The sequence below is a fragment of the Lampetra planeri genome, chromosome 1 (genome assembly GCF_965212315.1).
Source record: "Lampetra planeri chromosome 1, kcLamPlan1.2.h2, whole genome shotgun sequence".
Classification (NCBI taxonomy): domain Eukaryota; kingdom Metazoa; phylum Chordata; class Hyperoartia; order Petromyzontiformes; family Petromyzontidae; genus Lampetra; species Lampetra planeri.
Window position 1 is genome coordinate 13695146 of NC_136107.1, and position 17642 is coordinate 13712787.

Below are 17642 nucleotides of genomic sequence, written 5' to 3' on the forward strand. Positions count from 1 at the left end.
GAGATCTATTCATAAACAGAGCAGAACATACGTTTTCTCTACAGCGTTTATGAATAGATCTATCTATAAACATAAAAGGGCAGATGTAAAAAAATAAACATAAAAGGGCAGATGTTAAAAAACTTAAATAAGTCACAAATGCACAGCTGGACCCCGATTCTGAAAACTTACAGAGTGTGGCAGACTGCGTATATGAATAATGGAACAAGTCGAAGTGTTTAAGCATGAGGCATATATCTGTTTATGAAGATATAATTAAGTATGTTACATACATATACAATGCGTTGGAGGAAATGTATTCACAAATGTATTCACATTTCCTCCAACGCATTGTATATGTATGTAGCATGTAGAAACGCTGTAGAGAAAACTTATGTTCTGCTCTGTTTATGAATAGATCTATCTATAAACATAAAAGGGGAGATGTAAAAAATAAACATAAAAGGGCAGATGTAAAAAAAACTTAATTAAGTCACAAAAGCACAGCTGACCCCGATTCTGAAATCTTACAGAGCGTGGCAGACTGAGTATATGAATAATGAAACAAGTCGAAGTGTTTAAGCATGAGGAATTTAAGCGGCCAATCGCAGCACTTGGGATAACAGTCATCTTCTCCGACATGATCTAAGTCGATTTAGATAAAGAATGTGTGGCACATCGTGGTTTGGACAAAGACCGTGTCCAACAATCGTAGGCCACCTCTATAAAGTGTCCTGACTTTACGCGAAAGCAGAAGATTGTGGTTCCAGGTTGAGAAGGCAACAAAAGTGCCCATTGGGTTTTCCCAATCTCGGGTGATAACTCATGCACTGGAAGCTTCTTCATAATAGGTGCTCTGAAACAAAGACCCACAGACTCACACAGAGACCTACAGACTCACACAGAGTTCCACAGACACCCACAGAGACCCACAGACTCCCACAGAGACCCACAGACTCACACAGAGACCCAGCATCATCACCACGTTGCCTCTGACATTCCAATTATCAACGTGTTATCGCCTCAGACTGGAAAACCAGGGGCAAACGTTGTTGCCTCCTCAACCGGGAGCCATGAACAGCCACTGGTTAAGCAACGGCTCTGCTATGGTTTTCTCTATTCAGGATGAGTGTCGAAAAATCAGCCAGCTAAAACCAGCAACAAATGTGTCTGCATTAAGTATTTATTTGCCCCTCTTTCTCCTGGCTGGCAATGTTGTTGTTCTTCGAGTATGTCTGCATGTTCCTGCTGGTGCAATAATTCTAGGAGAAACAATTTGCATTCTACGGGATGAATAATTAATTGCAGTTCAAGGAATTGTTGCGATAAGGTAAATAATGGATCGTATTGCCTTCTGGTTGAAGTTGAATAGTCACAATTCAGGGCCACAAATCAATTAAAGAATACTATACATTGGGTCAAAATGTAGCAGCAGCCCTAGTGGCTGCAGGGGCGGCATGGCCCATTCTCTGCAACACGTACGAATCAATATTTTTCAATTCGTGTGCATTATATACGAATAAAAGAGGCTTAACATCGATTCTTCATAATTTGTGACTGTGCAGTGTCACACAAGTATTACATAGCATTGCAGCCATGCATTATGATCAATTATTGATCTCACAATAAATCACAGTTTTTGTTTGTTGTATCCGATTTACAAGTCAGTTTAACACGTAGGCTTTCGCGACCAATATCATCCATAAGAGGTTTTTTTTTGGGTTCGATCGCGTAAACTTCTACTATGGACGATTTACTAGTGTTGAACACAAATTTTCCACTCCGATAAAATATTCATGAGCATACTCGGTCAGTGTATGTGCACCAACGATGGTGGCTCAGTAACTGAACCTTATGGCGGTACCCCGGGGTACCATAATACCCGGCCTCGCATAATGTCCGTGATGCAGTCATTTTTAGTTTGTTGATGGTCGGCGATGCGGCACTCGACTCATCTCGACGAGCTGTACACGATGCACTTTTCAAAGTAGAATTTTTCGATAACGGATGTTTTATGCTGTTTGGCGTTTGGACATCGGGGAGTAGCACTGATTTCGGATTGATTGGTACCCCAGTCGCGGAGTTAAGTACACCCCTGTATTATTTGGTACCCCGGGTACCGCCATAAGGATCAACTGTGCAGGACACACACAAGCACAATTCTCTGTTGACTCACGGAGACATGTTAAGTGTGGAGCAGGTACACTGGTTATTGCACTGTGCTATGAACCCCCGCACTGAAGTTCGATTCCTGGCCATGGCTAAAATCAAATGCCATTGATATCTCAACCATACATTTACACTGACCATTGTGACGAAGTATGGTCACACGAACCACATTATCGACACGGGTTGAGAAGGCCATTCCTACAGCAGTGTATTGACAAAGAGTTGAAAACTATTCATATTTTAGTACTTAATACCTAATTATGCCTACCGTAAATGCAAAGCAAAAATCTGCAACGTATTTTAAACACTGCCACATTAAGCCTATGGCCCAAAGTAATCCGAGGATATCATCAGATCTTGGAAGCTAAGCAGGCTTGAGGTGGCTGCTGCAGGGCTACATTGTGTGCAATAGAAGGTATCGCAGCAAAATCCACTACAGCATTGTATTGTATTGCTGTGCTCCCGTTTTTATGCTCTCCACCTTCACCAACCCACCCCCCACTGACTGAAGAATGCTTGGGGAGGCTCTCGACCAGCAGTGGATCAATACAAGGGCTGTACGTGTGTAGCATCGGAATCGCGGATGCACACACTGCCGGTATCCACTTACCTGCAATTGCAGCCAGAGCTCGGTAGGGTGTGCTAGCCTGAACAAGGGGATAGAGAGGGAGCCGGACCCAAGAAAGGCTGGGTTCCTCTCCCCTACCCCAGGTGGGGGGCTGGGAGGGGCCCTTTCAGGATCCTCTGGAAGGTTCCAGAAAGGGGGCGGTACCAGGGACGGAGGGTCCCCTGGAGGTGTATAAAAGGGACACCCCAAGCACAGCTCGAGGCAGTGCTACGAAGACCGAAGACTGAAGCTCAGCTAGATTAGGACTCTGGGAACTCGAACTCGCTGCCCTTGTATGGGCCGGGTCGAGCTTGAACCAGTGGTCGGACCCGTACCTTGGCTGGGTCGGGTCAGGATAGCCTTCCTAGTCAGGACCAGGGGCGGTTTCTTCATTAGGGCGATTGGGCGACGCACCACCAATGTCATTCAACCACAGAGTCACGCTAGCCGTCACTGTGCCTCTGGATATAGTCCAATCAGCGTCATGTCACGTTCTGTGGAGTACCGCCTCTTTTTGGGCGATTTCACTCCGGCTGAGAATCGCACCGAGTGGCCCCATAGACTTACATTCAAAGATGTTTTTTTTCGAACGGGGGGCGCTGCAATGCATTCTCTATGGCTTCCGGGAGGGCTCGCACTAACGTGCTTACGTCATCATACGTAAGCACGTTTCATCCAACAATATAATTTGTCGCCACCTAGTGGAATCTTTAATAAAAAAAACTTGAGTGGATTGTATTAATAGTGAGTATAGAAACAAACAAGATGTATTGTAAGAGTCACTTTATTTTTCATTAATATTAAAGAAGTGAAGTTGCCTTTACATGCTTAAGCTGTTAATTTATCCATTGCATGGGTGGACCTCATCCTTATCAATCATCCAAACATTTGCCCCCCCTGAGAGATTTTGCAGGAGCCGCCATTGGTCAGGACCCTGGGGGACCTCGAGCCCGACGTCCTTCTAAGGGCCGGGTTGAGCTGGGACCAGTGGTCGAGACCCGTACCTTGGCTGGGTCGGGTCAGATAGCCTCCCCTAGGGCACTGATAGCCGGAGGGCTAAGAGTTGAGTTGGCGAGTGTGAGTCACGATAGCCCGGAGGCTGTACCTCCCTAGATAGGGGATGTTAAGGGAGTTATCTGTTAGTTAACAATAAACCGTGTTGCCTCTACGACAACGTCTCCGTCTCCATAAGAACTCGCCACACGTGTACGTGCCTACAGCAGTGGCGGATGCATTGGAGCCCTCGGCGGAAACACTGTTCTGAACCCCTTATGAAACAACCCATCATCACATACCGCATGACGGATGTTGTTGATGATGTATGCTGGCTGCATGCGTACACATGTCTACGTCTGCGCCGCAATGGCTTCAAACGCATAGAGCCTGGACGGGTGCCATCACATGACCAACCCTGCCTCCACGGTGCTCAGAGGGAGGGAGGGAGGGCTGTGTGAGTAATGTATGTGGCTCTCTGTGCGTGGGAGTGTACATACATATATACTCATTATTATACACATGCACAGATACTCGAGCATAGTCGCTGCGCATCCCTGTGTGCTCAGTGGGTTACTGGGCAGCTCGGTAGGCTAATGTGCCGTATCGGGCCACTGAGCTGGCACTTTCATGAGCCCCAGGTTAAGCTTGGGGGAACTCCGCGGCTCGCCGAGCTAATGCACCGTGTCGATGCTAATGTGTACTACGGCTGATCCTGGGCTCAAGCACATGAGTTAGAATATGAAGTGGGCTCTTGGTTGCGAATGCTGCGTTTCCATGACAATCGGAGAGTGGACCCAAGGTGTGCTCGGATTTTTTTGTTATATAACAAACACGGTGCTGAAGAGGCGGCTATTCTCTGCGTGTGGATCCTGTGACATCGCAACGGTTTCGTGGGTGGCTCAGATAAAAAAATATAATGCAGCTCCCTGAGGAAAAAGAGAGTTACGCGACCCACTAAAAGTGAGCCACCCGAATCCAATCATTGCTGGCTTTGGTCTGGGGTAATGCTACTTTGTAAAAAAAAAATAACCAGGCCGTGCCAAATTGCTCAGTTCTCCAACCAGGCCAGCTAACTTCCCAGCAATCATGGAAATGTGGACAAACGCTTTTCAGGTGCAACGTTCTTGATTCCAAAGTCATTAATAGAACGAGATGAGTAAAATAGCAGCGACGCTCGCTTTGCTTTGGTTTACGATTGATATTGGGATGCCTGGGAGGCCCGAGGACGCCAATTGCTCACTTGCTCGTGGGGCCGGCAGCTCATTACCAGATTCCTTGGTGGCTCCATCCTGCACGGAGCCACGCTTGCTTTCGGAGATGTCCTTGAAGGAGGCCAGGTACAGCACCACCTCTCGCTTCTCGTTCTTGATTGGGACGATGTCCAGCAGGCACCAAAATGACACTCCTGTTGCAAGGGGTATTCAGTGGGGGGTCGTGGTGGTGGGGGGTAATGACATTGTCGGAGGCGGGATAGAATCAAGAGAGAGGATGAGTGGGATTGTCAGCGGGAAAATCAGGTGCTTAATATTCAAATTCGTCCATTTCACAAAATATTGTTATATCATGATTGTCATTGCTTGTTTGATTTTTTTCACGTATAATTTCCCGATATTTATGAAACAATAAGCAAAATACAATAATTAAAGTTTCAAATAAATAGCAATTCCTCATTAAATTACTAACTCGCAAAATATTTTCTGGACAGAAATTAACTGCATGACTATAATGACCATAATTATCGCCCTGCATTTATGTAAGAAATTATTGTGTAACTGACAATGTCTGAGCTGTATTGCAGCGGTAAGCGCTGTGCACTAAAAACCCGGTGACCCGAGCTCGATTCCTACTCACAGCCAACACCAGTGGCGAATATTGGAACGGGCCCTGGGCCTCCCCTAGTACGACTCAGTCTCAAATTAGTACCTGCTTTGTCTCTACCTGAGAGATCCAAAGGGGGCTCGGCGTGGTGCTGGCCATCCACCCCCTCATGTGCCGTGCCAGCCTTGATAGGTGCTCGCTAAACTTGCCCCAAAAGTCTGTTTATATATTGTACGGTTGCGTGAATTGCAGTTGAGGTCATCTTTAATCATAGTGGGAAGTAATGCAAGCAAATCGCAACAACCAGTCGAAATAAATGACAAATAACAATGTAATGTCGTGAATATTTTGGATCACACCAGACGTTGAAACCGATCACGGAAGCTCTCGGACAAGGACTGTGGTCACGGCAGGATCTCAGGAGGGCATGTTGCATGCGTGGCAATGTGGGGGGGGTGTTTGTTTACCGTGACACCTGTGCGCGTGTGTGCGAACGTGCATCTCTCCTGGTAGCTCACAACTCTTTATCAATTTTCACACTGTTTTGGAAAACAAGACCGTTTGTTTTCTCGTGTTCAAGTATTCTGTCAGTGTCGGTTAACCAGCTTATATATCTTGACTTAAAGCTTTGATGATTGCAGGAATTAATATTCGTTGGGTCTTTCGGTAAAGTCATGTAGATAGGTTCAAATAAAATAACAAAACTACGACGTTTCGATAGCAACACGAACGGTCGTCATCATGTTGTTTGCCTCGAAAAGGAAAACTGTTTTATAAAGGTTTGAAATGGGCGTAGTCCAAGTGTCAGCAGCATGGGCGGGGCAGCTAATGCTAACGTAAGTGATGGTACTTGTAGGGGGCAACGACAGCGCTGGTGGTGGGTTTCCACCAGCGCCATTAACATTAGTTGCCACGCTCATGCTGCTGACACTTTGTCGCTTCACGTGTGTTGAGAGCTTGTTCAGTTGCTGCAGAAGCTTCTGAAATGCGTTCCACGAGCACTGGCAGCGAACCTTCTTCGACTGCCCCCTATTTGCAGCAATAAACATCCTGGATGAGTTTACCAAAGTAATTGTGAATCAACGTTCTATGAAACAACTTGCAAGTGACTTTGTTTGAGTTTCAATACGCGTTATTTACTTATTTACAGATACGTTTTGGCTGCTGTGCCAAATCGACGATGAGTGCCTGGGAGCAGGTTAGTTATTACATCCATGTACACTATCTTCATGTGGCACAGCAGACTGATTGGGCAGCACAGAAGCGACCGCATTGCCTCGCACATGAACACTGAAGAGGCAATAGTATTTGACTGCACATATGAAGGCCAGTACGACACACACGGAGATGGTGGGTGGGCCAGAACCACGCTCGAATACCTTTGTCTCTTCAATGCTTATGTTTTTTACACAATGCACCAGGTACTAATTAATGGCCGAGTCAGCTTATAGGGGAGGCCCTGAAATGGTTCAAATAATGAAGACTAACGCTAGCCGCGGGGAGTAATCGAACTCGGGATGCCCGTTTCGTGGCACAGTGAGCTAACAAACCACCACGATGCACGCTAACTGCCGTGCAGATGATATATATACACATCTCATGTCGACTCATCCTGTTCACCAACAATGAGATAGATTGCTAACAAACACCAGCAGTTGAGCCCACGTATCCCCTCCACACCTCCCGCCCAGTGGGGTTCGGGGACGCCGCCCTTGAAACAATTATGAGCTTACGGCGCTAAGCCCCGCGACTTTTGCCGACAGCTCCTGGGTGAAAGGGACTTGGGGCAGGGGCGGTTTCTTCATTAGGGCGATTGGGCGACGCACCACCAATGTCATTCAACCACAGAGTCATGCTAGCCGTCACTGTGCCTCTGGATATAGTCCAATCAGCGTCATGTCACGTTCTGTGGAGTACCGCCTCTTTTTGGGCGATTTCACTCCGGCTGAGAATCGCCCCGAGTGGCCCCATAGATTTACATTCAAAGATGCTTTTTTTCGAAAGGCGGGCACTGCAATGCATTCTCTATGGCTTCCGGGAGGGCTCGCACTAACGTGCTTACGTCATCATACGTAAGCACGTTTCATCCAACAATATAATTTGTCGCCACCTAGTGGAATTTTTAATAAAAGAAACTTGAGTGGATTGTATTAATAGTGAGTATAGAAACAAACAAGATTTATAGTAAGAGTCACTTTATTTTTCATTAATATTAAAGAAGTGAAGTTGCCTTTACATGCTTAAGCTGTTAATGTATCCATTGCATGGGTGGACCTTATCCTTATCAATCATCCAGACATTTGCCCCCCCTGCGAGATTTTGCAGGAGCCGCCACTGACTTGGGGGACACGTGGGGACCACGTGGAAAAAACCACAGCGGGCATGAATTAAACAGTGCCACGAGATGACATTAATAAGTCAGCGGCACACACCAGGGCTGCCCGATTGTGAAAATAAAAGGAATCGGGTTACTTTAAAAACCAACAAATGGGCAGATGCGCCATTCTTTGGGCGCTTGAAGATCACGTATCAGCACACCGTCGATGTTATATAATTGGTTCGCGTTACTTCGCAAAGACGGGCCAAGACACAAACAATTTCGAGCTAGTGTTTTCTCTGGAAATACGCACACAAAAGGCTGTATTTAGAAATATAAAGGGTGGAAGATAATGGAGATATGCAAACAGTTTCGCTTGCCAACCAATCGTGTAATTTAGGAGCACATTAATTTGGAAATTAATGGAACAGATATAAAGCTGACAGTATAGGGAAGTGTACAGCTGCTGCTTATGTTCATTGTTCATAAAATTAATTGGCGAGGGATTGATTGTATTAAGAAGTTACATGCTTAAAAGATAAATTAGAGGTTATTTTACACTGTGAACGGCACACACACACACACCATAAATTATTCTTAAAATTAACATGCAGAATTCAGCCAACATTTGCATCTCTGTTCAATTCGAATGGAACATGAGACCTGTAGTAAGTAATGATATTACTATCATTGCGGCTTGCATGTAAAAATATATTTTTTAAGAATACCTAATTTAATGAAATTCTAGAATTATTCTTAAAATTAACATGCAGAATTATCAGCCAACAAACAAATACCGAAAGCATACAACGGATTCATCTTCTTGGTTCTTTCGGTAAAGTCACGTAGAAGGGAAGTAATAAAATAATAAAAATAAAACATAATAAAACAATTCTCACGACGTTTCGGCCACAACGCAAGCAGCCGTCCTCAGGCGAATTCGCACATTTATGTTTTAGAGTTTCATTTGTTGGCTATAATAGTATCATTAAAATAATCCGTTGTATTTCGATTTAAAGCTTTCGTGACTGCAGGGATTCATCTTCTTGGTTCTTTCGGTAAAGTCACGTAGAAGGGAAGTAATAAAATAATAAAAATAAAACATAATAAAACAATTCTCACGACGTTTCGGCCACAACGCAAGCAGCCGTCCTCAGGCGAATTCGCACATTTATGTTTTAGAGTTTCATTTGTTGGCTATAATAGTATCATTAAAATAATCCGTTGTATTTCGATTTAAAGCTTTCGTGACTGCAGGGATTCATCTTCTTGGTTCTTTCGGTAAAGTCACGTAGAAGGGAAGTAATAAAATAATAACAATAAAACATAATAAAACAATTCTCACGACGTTTCGGCCACAACGCAAGCAGCCGTCCTCAGGCGAAGAAACGGATTATTTTAATGATACTATTATAGCCAACAAATGAAACTCTAAAACATAAATGTGCGAATTTAGTGTTTTCGTATTTGCTGAAGTGGTGAATTTGTAAGCATGTGCATGTTTCCTGTTCTATCTACCTTAATGTGCATCGTTAAATGGATCGATCAGCATCAGCCATGTTCAATCCACTGCTAGATGAAGGCCTCCCTAAGCCGTTGCCATGTGGAATCAGTAATTCCTTGATATGAAATAATATTGCATCTCTTTAACATTTTTAAACGATCCCTTCTGGCATTGTATGTGTGAAAATGTACTTGTTGATTTGTCAAGATAAATGAATGCGTGTGCTTTTGAACCACACTTTATCCAGAGTAACGAGCACAGCCGTTTTATCAATCCAAGCATGAAAAATGTCGTGACGAAGGTTATTTGACCATACTTCACAACGCTCGCCAGTCCGGGTTGATGAAGGCATGGGGCATGAACTTGGCAACATATAAGTACGGTACAATGTACGATGTATCGGTTCTGCCCTCTGCTGACCACTACATAGCCAAGCCCCGCAGCCACCTATGACAGGTCGGCTGCATGGCAGTTACCCCATCCAGGCCTTATCCAGACCGTATCCAGGCTCAAACCTGCTTAGCTTCAGATATCTGACGAGATCAGACACATTGTGGAAGATTTAATCATAGGTTCAGTACCTTATTGCTGATTTTTTTACTTGTTTTAAAATACATTTGCTGCGATATTACATTCTATTTCAATGTTAATGTTGAATCAGTATTACAACTTAATGATATCTTATTATGCAGGTACAATACCCTCTTGTTTTTAACCTTTTAGCGCTTGTTTAATGTATTACTTTATTTGGCTCAGATCTCTCTTAAAAACAAGACAATGTAAGTTTACATAGGATCTAAATGCGATCATGTCGCGATACGCTGCACTGAAACATTGGGCGTATTTATTTCAATGACCCAGGCAGTCAGTCATGGGTAAACAAAACAAAGGGAAGGTCTTGAGCCCGGATTTAAAACTTTTCAAGGGAGCAGTCAGACTGTGGTGGGAGCAGGGTAAAATGAGTGACCTCCTGCCAAGCGAAGGTTTCCTGGGGACTTTGATAGCATTAAAATAGACGGACCCTCTCAAATTGCTCTTTGGTTCTTTCGGTAAAGTCACATAGAAAGAAAATAAATTAAATAATAGAATACGACGTTTCGATTGCAACACAAGCAACCGTCATCAGGTAGAACTAAATTTGAGAGAGAGACAAAACTCAGACACGGAGACTCAGACAGACACACAAGCAGAGATAGACAACACAGAGACACACAGAGAGAGACACACAACATAGACACACAGAGACACAATGCCTCTGTGTGGAGGCCTTAAATAAAGAGAGTGGGGGGGGGCATAGAGAGAGGTGGGTCTGCTGGAGCAGCTGCTGGAGCAGAGAAATTAGCATGTCAATGAAAGACCCAACAAGACTGGTACATTTTAGAGAGAGTTGTGTGGAAATCCACCCCGAAGCGACCGAGGGAGAGAGCGAATGGACCTATGAGAGCCTGGTAAATTTTAGAGAAAGAAAGGCATTTTGAGAAAACATTTGCAGCACATTTTTTGGAAATGTAATGCAATGCAACACAGTCGGCTAACACACAGCTAATGCATAGACTGGTTGATTACGATCTCCAAAGATTGCTAAATTTGAAGTTAAGTGTGAAATTTGACAAACAGAGACACACAGAGAGATGTGTGGAAATCCACTCCGAAGTGGCTGGGGGAGAGAAAGAGCGAATGGACCGATGAGAGCCTGGTAAATTTTAGAGAGAGAAATATGCCGTTTGAGATAACAAACTTAGCAATTTTTTGGGAAATGTAGTGCACATTTAACTTCAAATTTTAGCAATCTTCGGAGATCGTAATCAACCAGGCTATGCGTTAACTGTGTGTTAGCCGACTGTGTTGCATTGCATTACATTTCCAAAAAATGTGCTACAAATTTTTTCTCAAACTGTCTATTTCTTTCATAGGTCCATTCGCTCTCTCCCTTGGTCGCTTCGGGGTGGATTTCCACACAACTCTCTCAAAAATGTACCAGTCTTGTTGGGTCTTTCATTGACATGGTAATTTCTCTGCTCCAGCAGCTGCTCCAGCAGACCCACCTCTCTCTCTGCCCCCCCCCCTTCTTTCTATTTAAGGCCTCGACACAGAGGCCTTGGGTCTTTGTGTGTCTATGTTGTGCGTCTCTCTCTGTGTGTCTCTGTGTTGTCTCTCTCTGCTTGTGTGTATGTCTGTGTGTCTCCGAATTTGTGTTTTGTCTCTCTCTAAAATTTAGTTCTACCTGATGATGGTTGCTTGTGTTGCAATCGAAACGTCGTATTCTATTTATTTATTTTCTTTCTACGTGACTTTACCGAAAGAACCAAAGAGTAAATCCTGCAGTCACGAAAGCTTCAAATCAAGTTTGCTCTCACTTGGTTACCAAGTACATTAATTCATGCATGTTTATTGTGTGCACACTCGTGTCAATCCAATTAATTCACGTCTGAATGCATCGGTGTGCAGCATGTGTTGTGTGTGTTCAGCATTGTATAGGAGGAGAAGGCAGAGGCGACGACGCCCCACCGCCGCAGAGGGGCCTTTCAAAGGCCACACGCACGCAACTTACATATTGTGCAGTTTCGCAGCATGGTCGACACTGGGCTCTCTGCTGCAACAAATTAAATGAGGACCCCAGTCCAACGTTTCCCTTCCTCGGAGCCCAGTACTTATGCCCGTGCATTATGCAGGATTAGCAGCATCAAAGGGAGGGGATATGGGAAATGCAGGTATGTGATTAGTACTACTTATGCCCGTGCATTATGCAGGATTAGCAGCATCAAAGGGAGGGGATATGGGATATGCAGGTATGTGATTAGTACTACTTATGCCCGTGCTAATCCTGCATAATGCACACATACCTGCATTTCCCATATCCCCTCCCTTTGATGCTGCTAATTCTGCATAATGCACGGGCATAAGTAGTACTAATCACATACTTGCATTTCCCATAAATATGCTAAATTCCTTTTGATATGCAAATTCCTTTGTCAAGGCGCTCTTTCCCCTCCAACCCAGCTTAAATATACGCTGCCAAGCCTGGTGGTGTTCATTCAGACGCTGTCTTTCTGACAGACCTGTTCTTCACCTGAGGCTGCTTGCGTTGTGGCCGAAACGTCGTGAGAATTATTTTATTATGTTTTATTTTTATTATTTTATTATTTCCATTCTACGTGACTTTACCGAAAGAACCAAGAAGATGAATATGTGTCGTTGTCAGAATAATACTCACTCACATATTCGTGTGTGCACACGATTACATAGAGTGCATGCCTAAATTAAGATCTGGAGCAATTTCCAATTCCTTAGACAATGATAATATATAAAGCTTATTGCCCATTCTGTAAAAGCATACAATATTTATACAATTGCACATATCTTTCCGTTTGCAATACATACGCGTGTATGCAATACTACACAATACTAGCGAGTGTAAATGCTGTACACAATGTCGGTTGAGTGGATTGCAGGCTGCATCTCTTCTGGAGCAGGTAATTTAAGACATTTGACTTTAAAAGCCAAGAGAAAGCTTTCTATTTTCTGACAAATACTACTAATTACTATTCGCATTCATTATGGCATACGATGCATTGCTATTAAGGCATCTAAATCCATCTCCCTCAAATGCGCCTTTTTTGTTCCCCACCGCACTGGAATATTCTATGCCTGCTTTGAAAATTATCGCTGCTTTTTGTCTGCAGCATCACCGTGGGAGGTCTCGGTGCGTAGTTGTTACGGAAAGGATGGTGATGAAAAAAACTTGCTCTGCTCTCGGCTTTTACTTTACACAACTTCCGCACGCGGCAGCATGCACTTGCGCCAAATTAAACCCATGGGCTAATTATGCGTCGAGCAATGTTTCGTGAGTGTCGGTACATTACATGCACAGATGAAATGTAAACTTATCTCATGGCCAGGGGAGGCGACTAGAGTGAGAAGGGTATGCTGGCTGGTGGCGACCGACCACAAGCATCCGTGTCAGCGTTTCCTAGGCTGGGCAGCGCTCCGAGGTCGCAGGGAGACAAACGCAGAGATGGACTTTCTCTCCACATGGGACAGAAATGGGGCGGAGCGGTGACTCAGTGGTTCGCACACTGTGATATAGACCTGGTGACCCGAGTTAAATTTCAGGTCACGGCTGACATAAGTGGGGAATCATTTCCAAACTATAATTATAATAACGTCGACTTATAATGCACACAGTATTTGCTCACTCTCGACGATGGAGAACGACTAAAAGGCGCAAACAGGAGCCACAGACAAGCGGAAAAATCAGCCACATGGTGAGCCAGTGCTAACTTTCCTGGAGAAAACCCACGCATGCAAGGGGCAACACTCTGTCCCATTCAGATGGAACAGGTGGGGTCCATATATGGTATACCGCCTTCTCCTGACAAGCCAGGATATGGCACCTCGACACCCACAGGAAGGGAGTTTCACAACCTCTGTTTAATCCACCAACCCTTGCACCAGCACCACCTTGATTTCAGGGGTTCGCCACCACTGCCCGGCCGAGCCAGTTCTGAGCCTTCCTCAATTGGCCAACTGCACTGACCGGCATTGTGAAATATGGTAAAAGAAAACCCTCGTGTGTGATATGATACGTGGAGGCCTTCAGTGAATCCAATAATTTAAGGTAAATTCCAAACGTGGTATCGAATATAAGGTAACGGGAACTTGGCTCAAGACAATACGATCTGTACTGATTACCGCAGAGATGGCGAAGGTAATGGTACCACAAAGGCTATTTTATAGGCTTAATGAGGTATTTTCAGTCAACAGGCTTGCAAAGTTTTGCCAAGATTTGTAAATGTTAGTCTACCCGAAAAAATATGTATACTTCCCTCCCGCTGCCCCTCTCTCTCATCGATTTGTTGAATTGTCTTCTTGTAATACTTTTTTATGCCTCCTTTATACTGTTCCTCTTTTTTAAAATCCTGTTCTTGCTAATATCCTAATTATCACATTAGTATGTCATTTGCATATTAAAAAATGCATAAATAGCAAAATTACTGATTATCACACGTGCACGAATTTCGCAATTTGACACGTGCATCATGAGCTTAATAATCGATTTCAATCGTTGACTCGATACATTATTACACACCGGGTTCAATAAACAACAAGTGTGCTTCTATTCCTGGATGTCCTACATGCGTTTTACCATAAACACGTCTTTGTTATCGTCCCTGAAGGTTAACTTGGTGCACTGTGCAGATATACGAGTGCATGCACAAAAGGACCGTATGAAGTAGCTGCAATCGGCTAAGGGCCTACCCGCCGGCCTGCAATAACTAATATCCATGATGAAGACCTTTGTTCAGTAATGCACAGAATGTTGCTCAACCCCGCAAGTGCATTAACCGTATTCTACATACTATACAACAGAATTGCCCTTTACAAACAATTCTAACTTGAGCTGTATGCATAACTCTCCAGGGAGCACTGGTGGTGCAGGGGTTAGCGCACTCTGCTACGAACCTGGCCACGGCTCACATCAGTGGCGAGTGATATCTGAACCGGTCCTGGGCGTTTCCCTTTCTGCACCAACCCTTACTGACCAGCATAGTGAAGTGTGGTCACACAACTTACATGGCTCAAACAGCATAAGGATTTCTTAATCCAGCAATAGATTGGCAAAGGGTTGTAAATTCTTGGTAGTATGTAACTCTCAAACCCATACCTCTTCCCCAATTCGCGATGGTTTATGGGTTTATGTAACCCTACATTGAAGGTGATGCATTCAGACTGTGATGGCAAACACTCCCCATGCTGCAGTCAGCAAAACAATCTGTAGACATGTGTACAGAATGTGTCTGATTGTAGATTGAGCTGGAAACATGACTTTGTAAAACGTGATATTCCCCTTTTGCATCTATTGAGAGGTAAATCGAATTTTAAATCTTCTTGGTTCTTTCGGTAAAGTCACGTAGAAGGGAAGTAATAAAATAATAAAACTTAAACATAATAAAATAATTCTCACGACGTTTCGGCTACAATGCAAGCAGCCGTCTTCAGGTGAAGAATGAGACACTGCCAAGCTTGGAGCTTATATATAAGCTGGGTTGGAGGTGGAAGAAGAGCGCCTTGACAAAAGAATTTGCATATCAAGAGGAATTAAGCATATTCATGGGAAATGCGTAGGAGGTGGGCGGGAGGGTTTCAAAGTCATATTATGCCGATGCATTATGCAGGATTAGCAGCATCAAAGGGAGGGGGTAGGGGGTAGCATTAACAAAGGGAGGGAATGTTAATAGTATGTAGAAGCAATGAAACATGTCAATGGGAGAGCGGTGGAAGGAGACCCGCAGCGGAGCAAATAATGCATTCCCTGTGGAGAACACAAGATAAGTCAATGCCAGTGAGTGGACTGCGGTCTGAAAGTCACCGTAAACGTGAACAACAATTAGTTAAGATCCGAAATGGGTTATTACGTCCTTCCAATGATTGCTGAGCCAGAATCCATATTCTCGGTTGAAATTGTCTCTGTGTTTGTATATGTGGATCGCCTCATGAACGATCTCTCATGGTAGCCAGATGGCTTGCAGAGAACCTCTGTCTTGGAGAAGTCAATGTCATGTGGGCCCACTGAATTGTAACAGTGATCTGCTACGGCTGAGGTGTTTGTCCTACCGTGTTTCAGGTCTGCTTTATGTTCACGGATGCGGTTCGAGACATGTCGTTTGGTTTCTCCAATGTAACTGCTACCACAGAGGCAACTTAGTTTGCAGACGCCAGGGTACTGTATGTCTGGAACCACGTCTTTTACAGACGGGACCAGATCACGGATTTTATGTACTGTGTTGAATCGGACCTGGATCTTGTGTTTAATCAGGATTTTGGAGATCGTTTTTGTGACCCCAGCAATGTAGGGTAAGGTGATGGGTTTGAAAGGCTCCTCAACAGGATCCTTCTTGATGGTTGGAGTGATGGCTTTACGGATTGTGTAGTCGGAGTAACCATTAGCCTTAAGAGCTTGGCGTACGTGTTTGAGTTCACTGGCAATGTGTTCCTGGTCGGAGATGCATTGGGCTCCATTGACATGTGTAATTGCTTCTACATACTATTAACATTCCCTCCCTTTGTTAATGCTACCCCCTACCCCCTCCCTTTGATGCTGCTAATCCTGCATAATGCATGGGCATAATATGACTTTGAAACCCCCCCGCCCACCTCCTACGCATTTCCCATGAAAATGCTAAATTCCTCTTGATATGCACATTCTTTTGTCAAGGCGCTCTTCTTCCACCTCCAACCCAGCTTATATATAAGCTCCAAGCTTGGCAGTGTCTCATTATTCACCTGAAGACGGCTGCTTGCGTTGTAGCCGAAACGTCGTGAGAATTATTTTATTATGTTTTATTTTTATTCTTTTATTACTTCCCTTCTACGTGACTTTACCGAAAGAACCAAGAAGATGAATCCCTGCAGTCACGAAAGCTTTAAATCGAATTTTAAATGTTCGATCTTTTAATGGATATGTACGCAAGTGACTACCTCCTTCCCACCCAACTGCCACCTTGTCCAAGTGTGCCCATATAAGCACACCGGAATGAAGGGGGGGATGCCAGACTGATGGTGACTGCAAGTCTCCTTGCGGCAGTTGAAACGTGGAATTTTTACAAATAAATAAATAGACCGGTGCTCCTAAATGCATTGCCACGAGTTTACCAATGGAAGCCCCAAAAACACTTGAGTCTGTCCCTGCTGATAATTTGGGGCCTTTTAAGAGTGCACTTCAGTGCAGTGTTCCCTGAGCGAATTCAAAGTGATCCGACTCAAATAAATGAAATGCTGGGATAGCTCCGAGGGCTTGAATGCCTCTCCAATCATCATCACAGAGGGCCTGGATTTTACACCAAAATCCTAAATTGTGCCTCTTGCAGTAAACCAAGGATCCAACAAGTGACAGGTTTCACTACCTTATCATAATCATAGTCTAGTACCAGTTTGTCAATCAACTTCTGGATCGATGAAAACCTCCCCACGCCATATCGGTCAAGGAGCTTGTATGACCATACTTCACTGTTCTCGTCAGTGAGGGTTGATGAAGGAGGGATGACTGGGAATCAAACTCCATTCAGCTGGTTGATGGTGAAGTGCGTTAATCACAGTGCCACCACTCTTACCCCCTGCTTTATATCCAGGTGATAATAATCTTCGGGGGCCGCGAGGGGGTTGCTGATGACGGGGATGTAAATCGAGGGGCCAAATTTATCCACCGCTGCCCACCACCAGAATGTTGGGAACATGCTACAGCACGTGTTTAT

The 17642-nt window shown here is 44.3% G+C and overlaps 1 protein-coding gene across 1 annotated transcript in view; it reads right to left on the minus strand.

Annotated features, from left to right (window-relative positions):
* Positions 1-17642, minus strand: part of LOC144718693 (voltage-gated delayed rectifier potassium channel KCNH8-like) — a 201494-nt gene that overhangs the window by 116405 nt on the left and 67447 nt on the right. The window contains exon 3 of the mRNA XM_078594151.1: positions 5019-5156. Coding sequence (XP_078450277.1) covers positions 5019-5156 — 138 coding nt within the window. The remainder of the gene's footprint in view (positions 1-5018; positions 5157-17642) is intronic.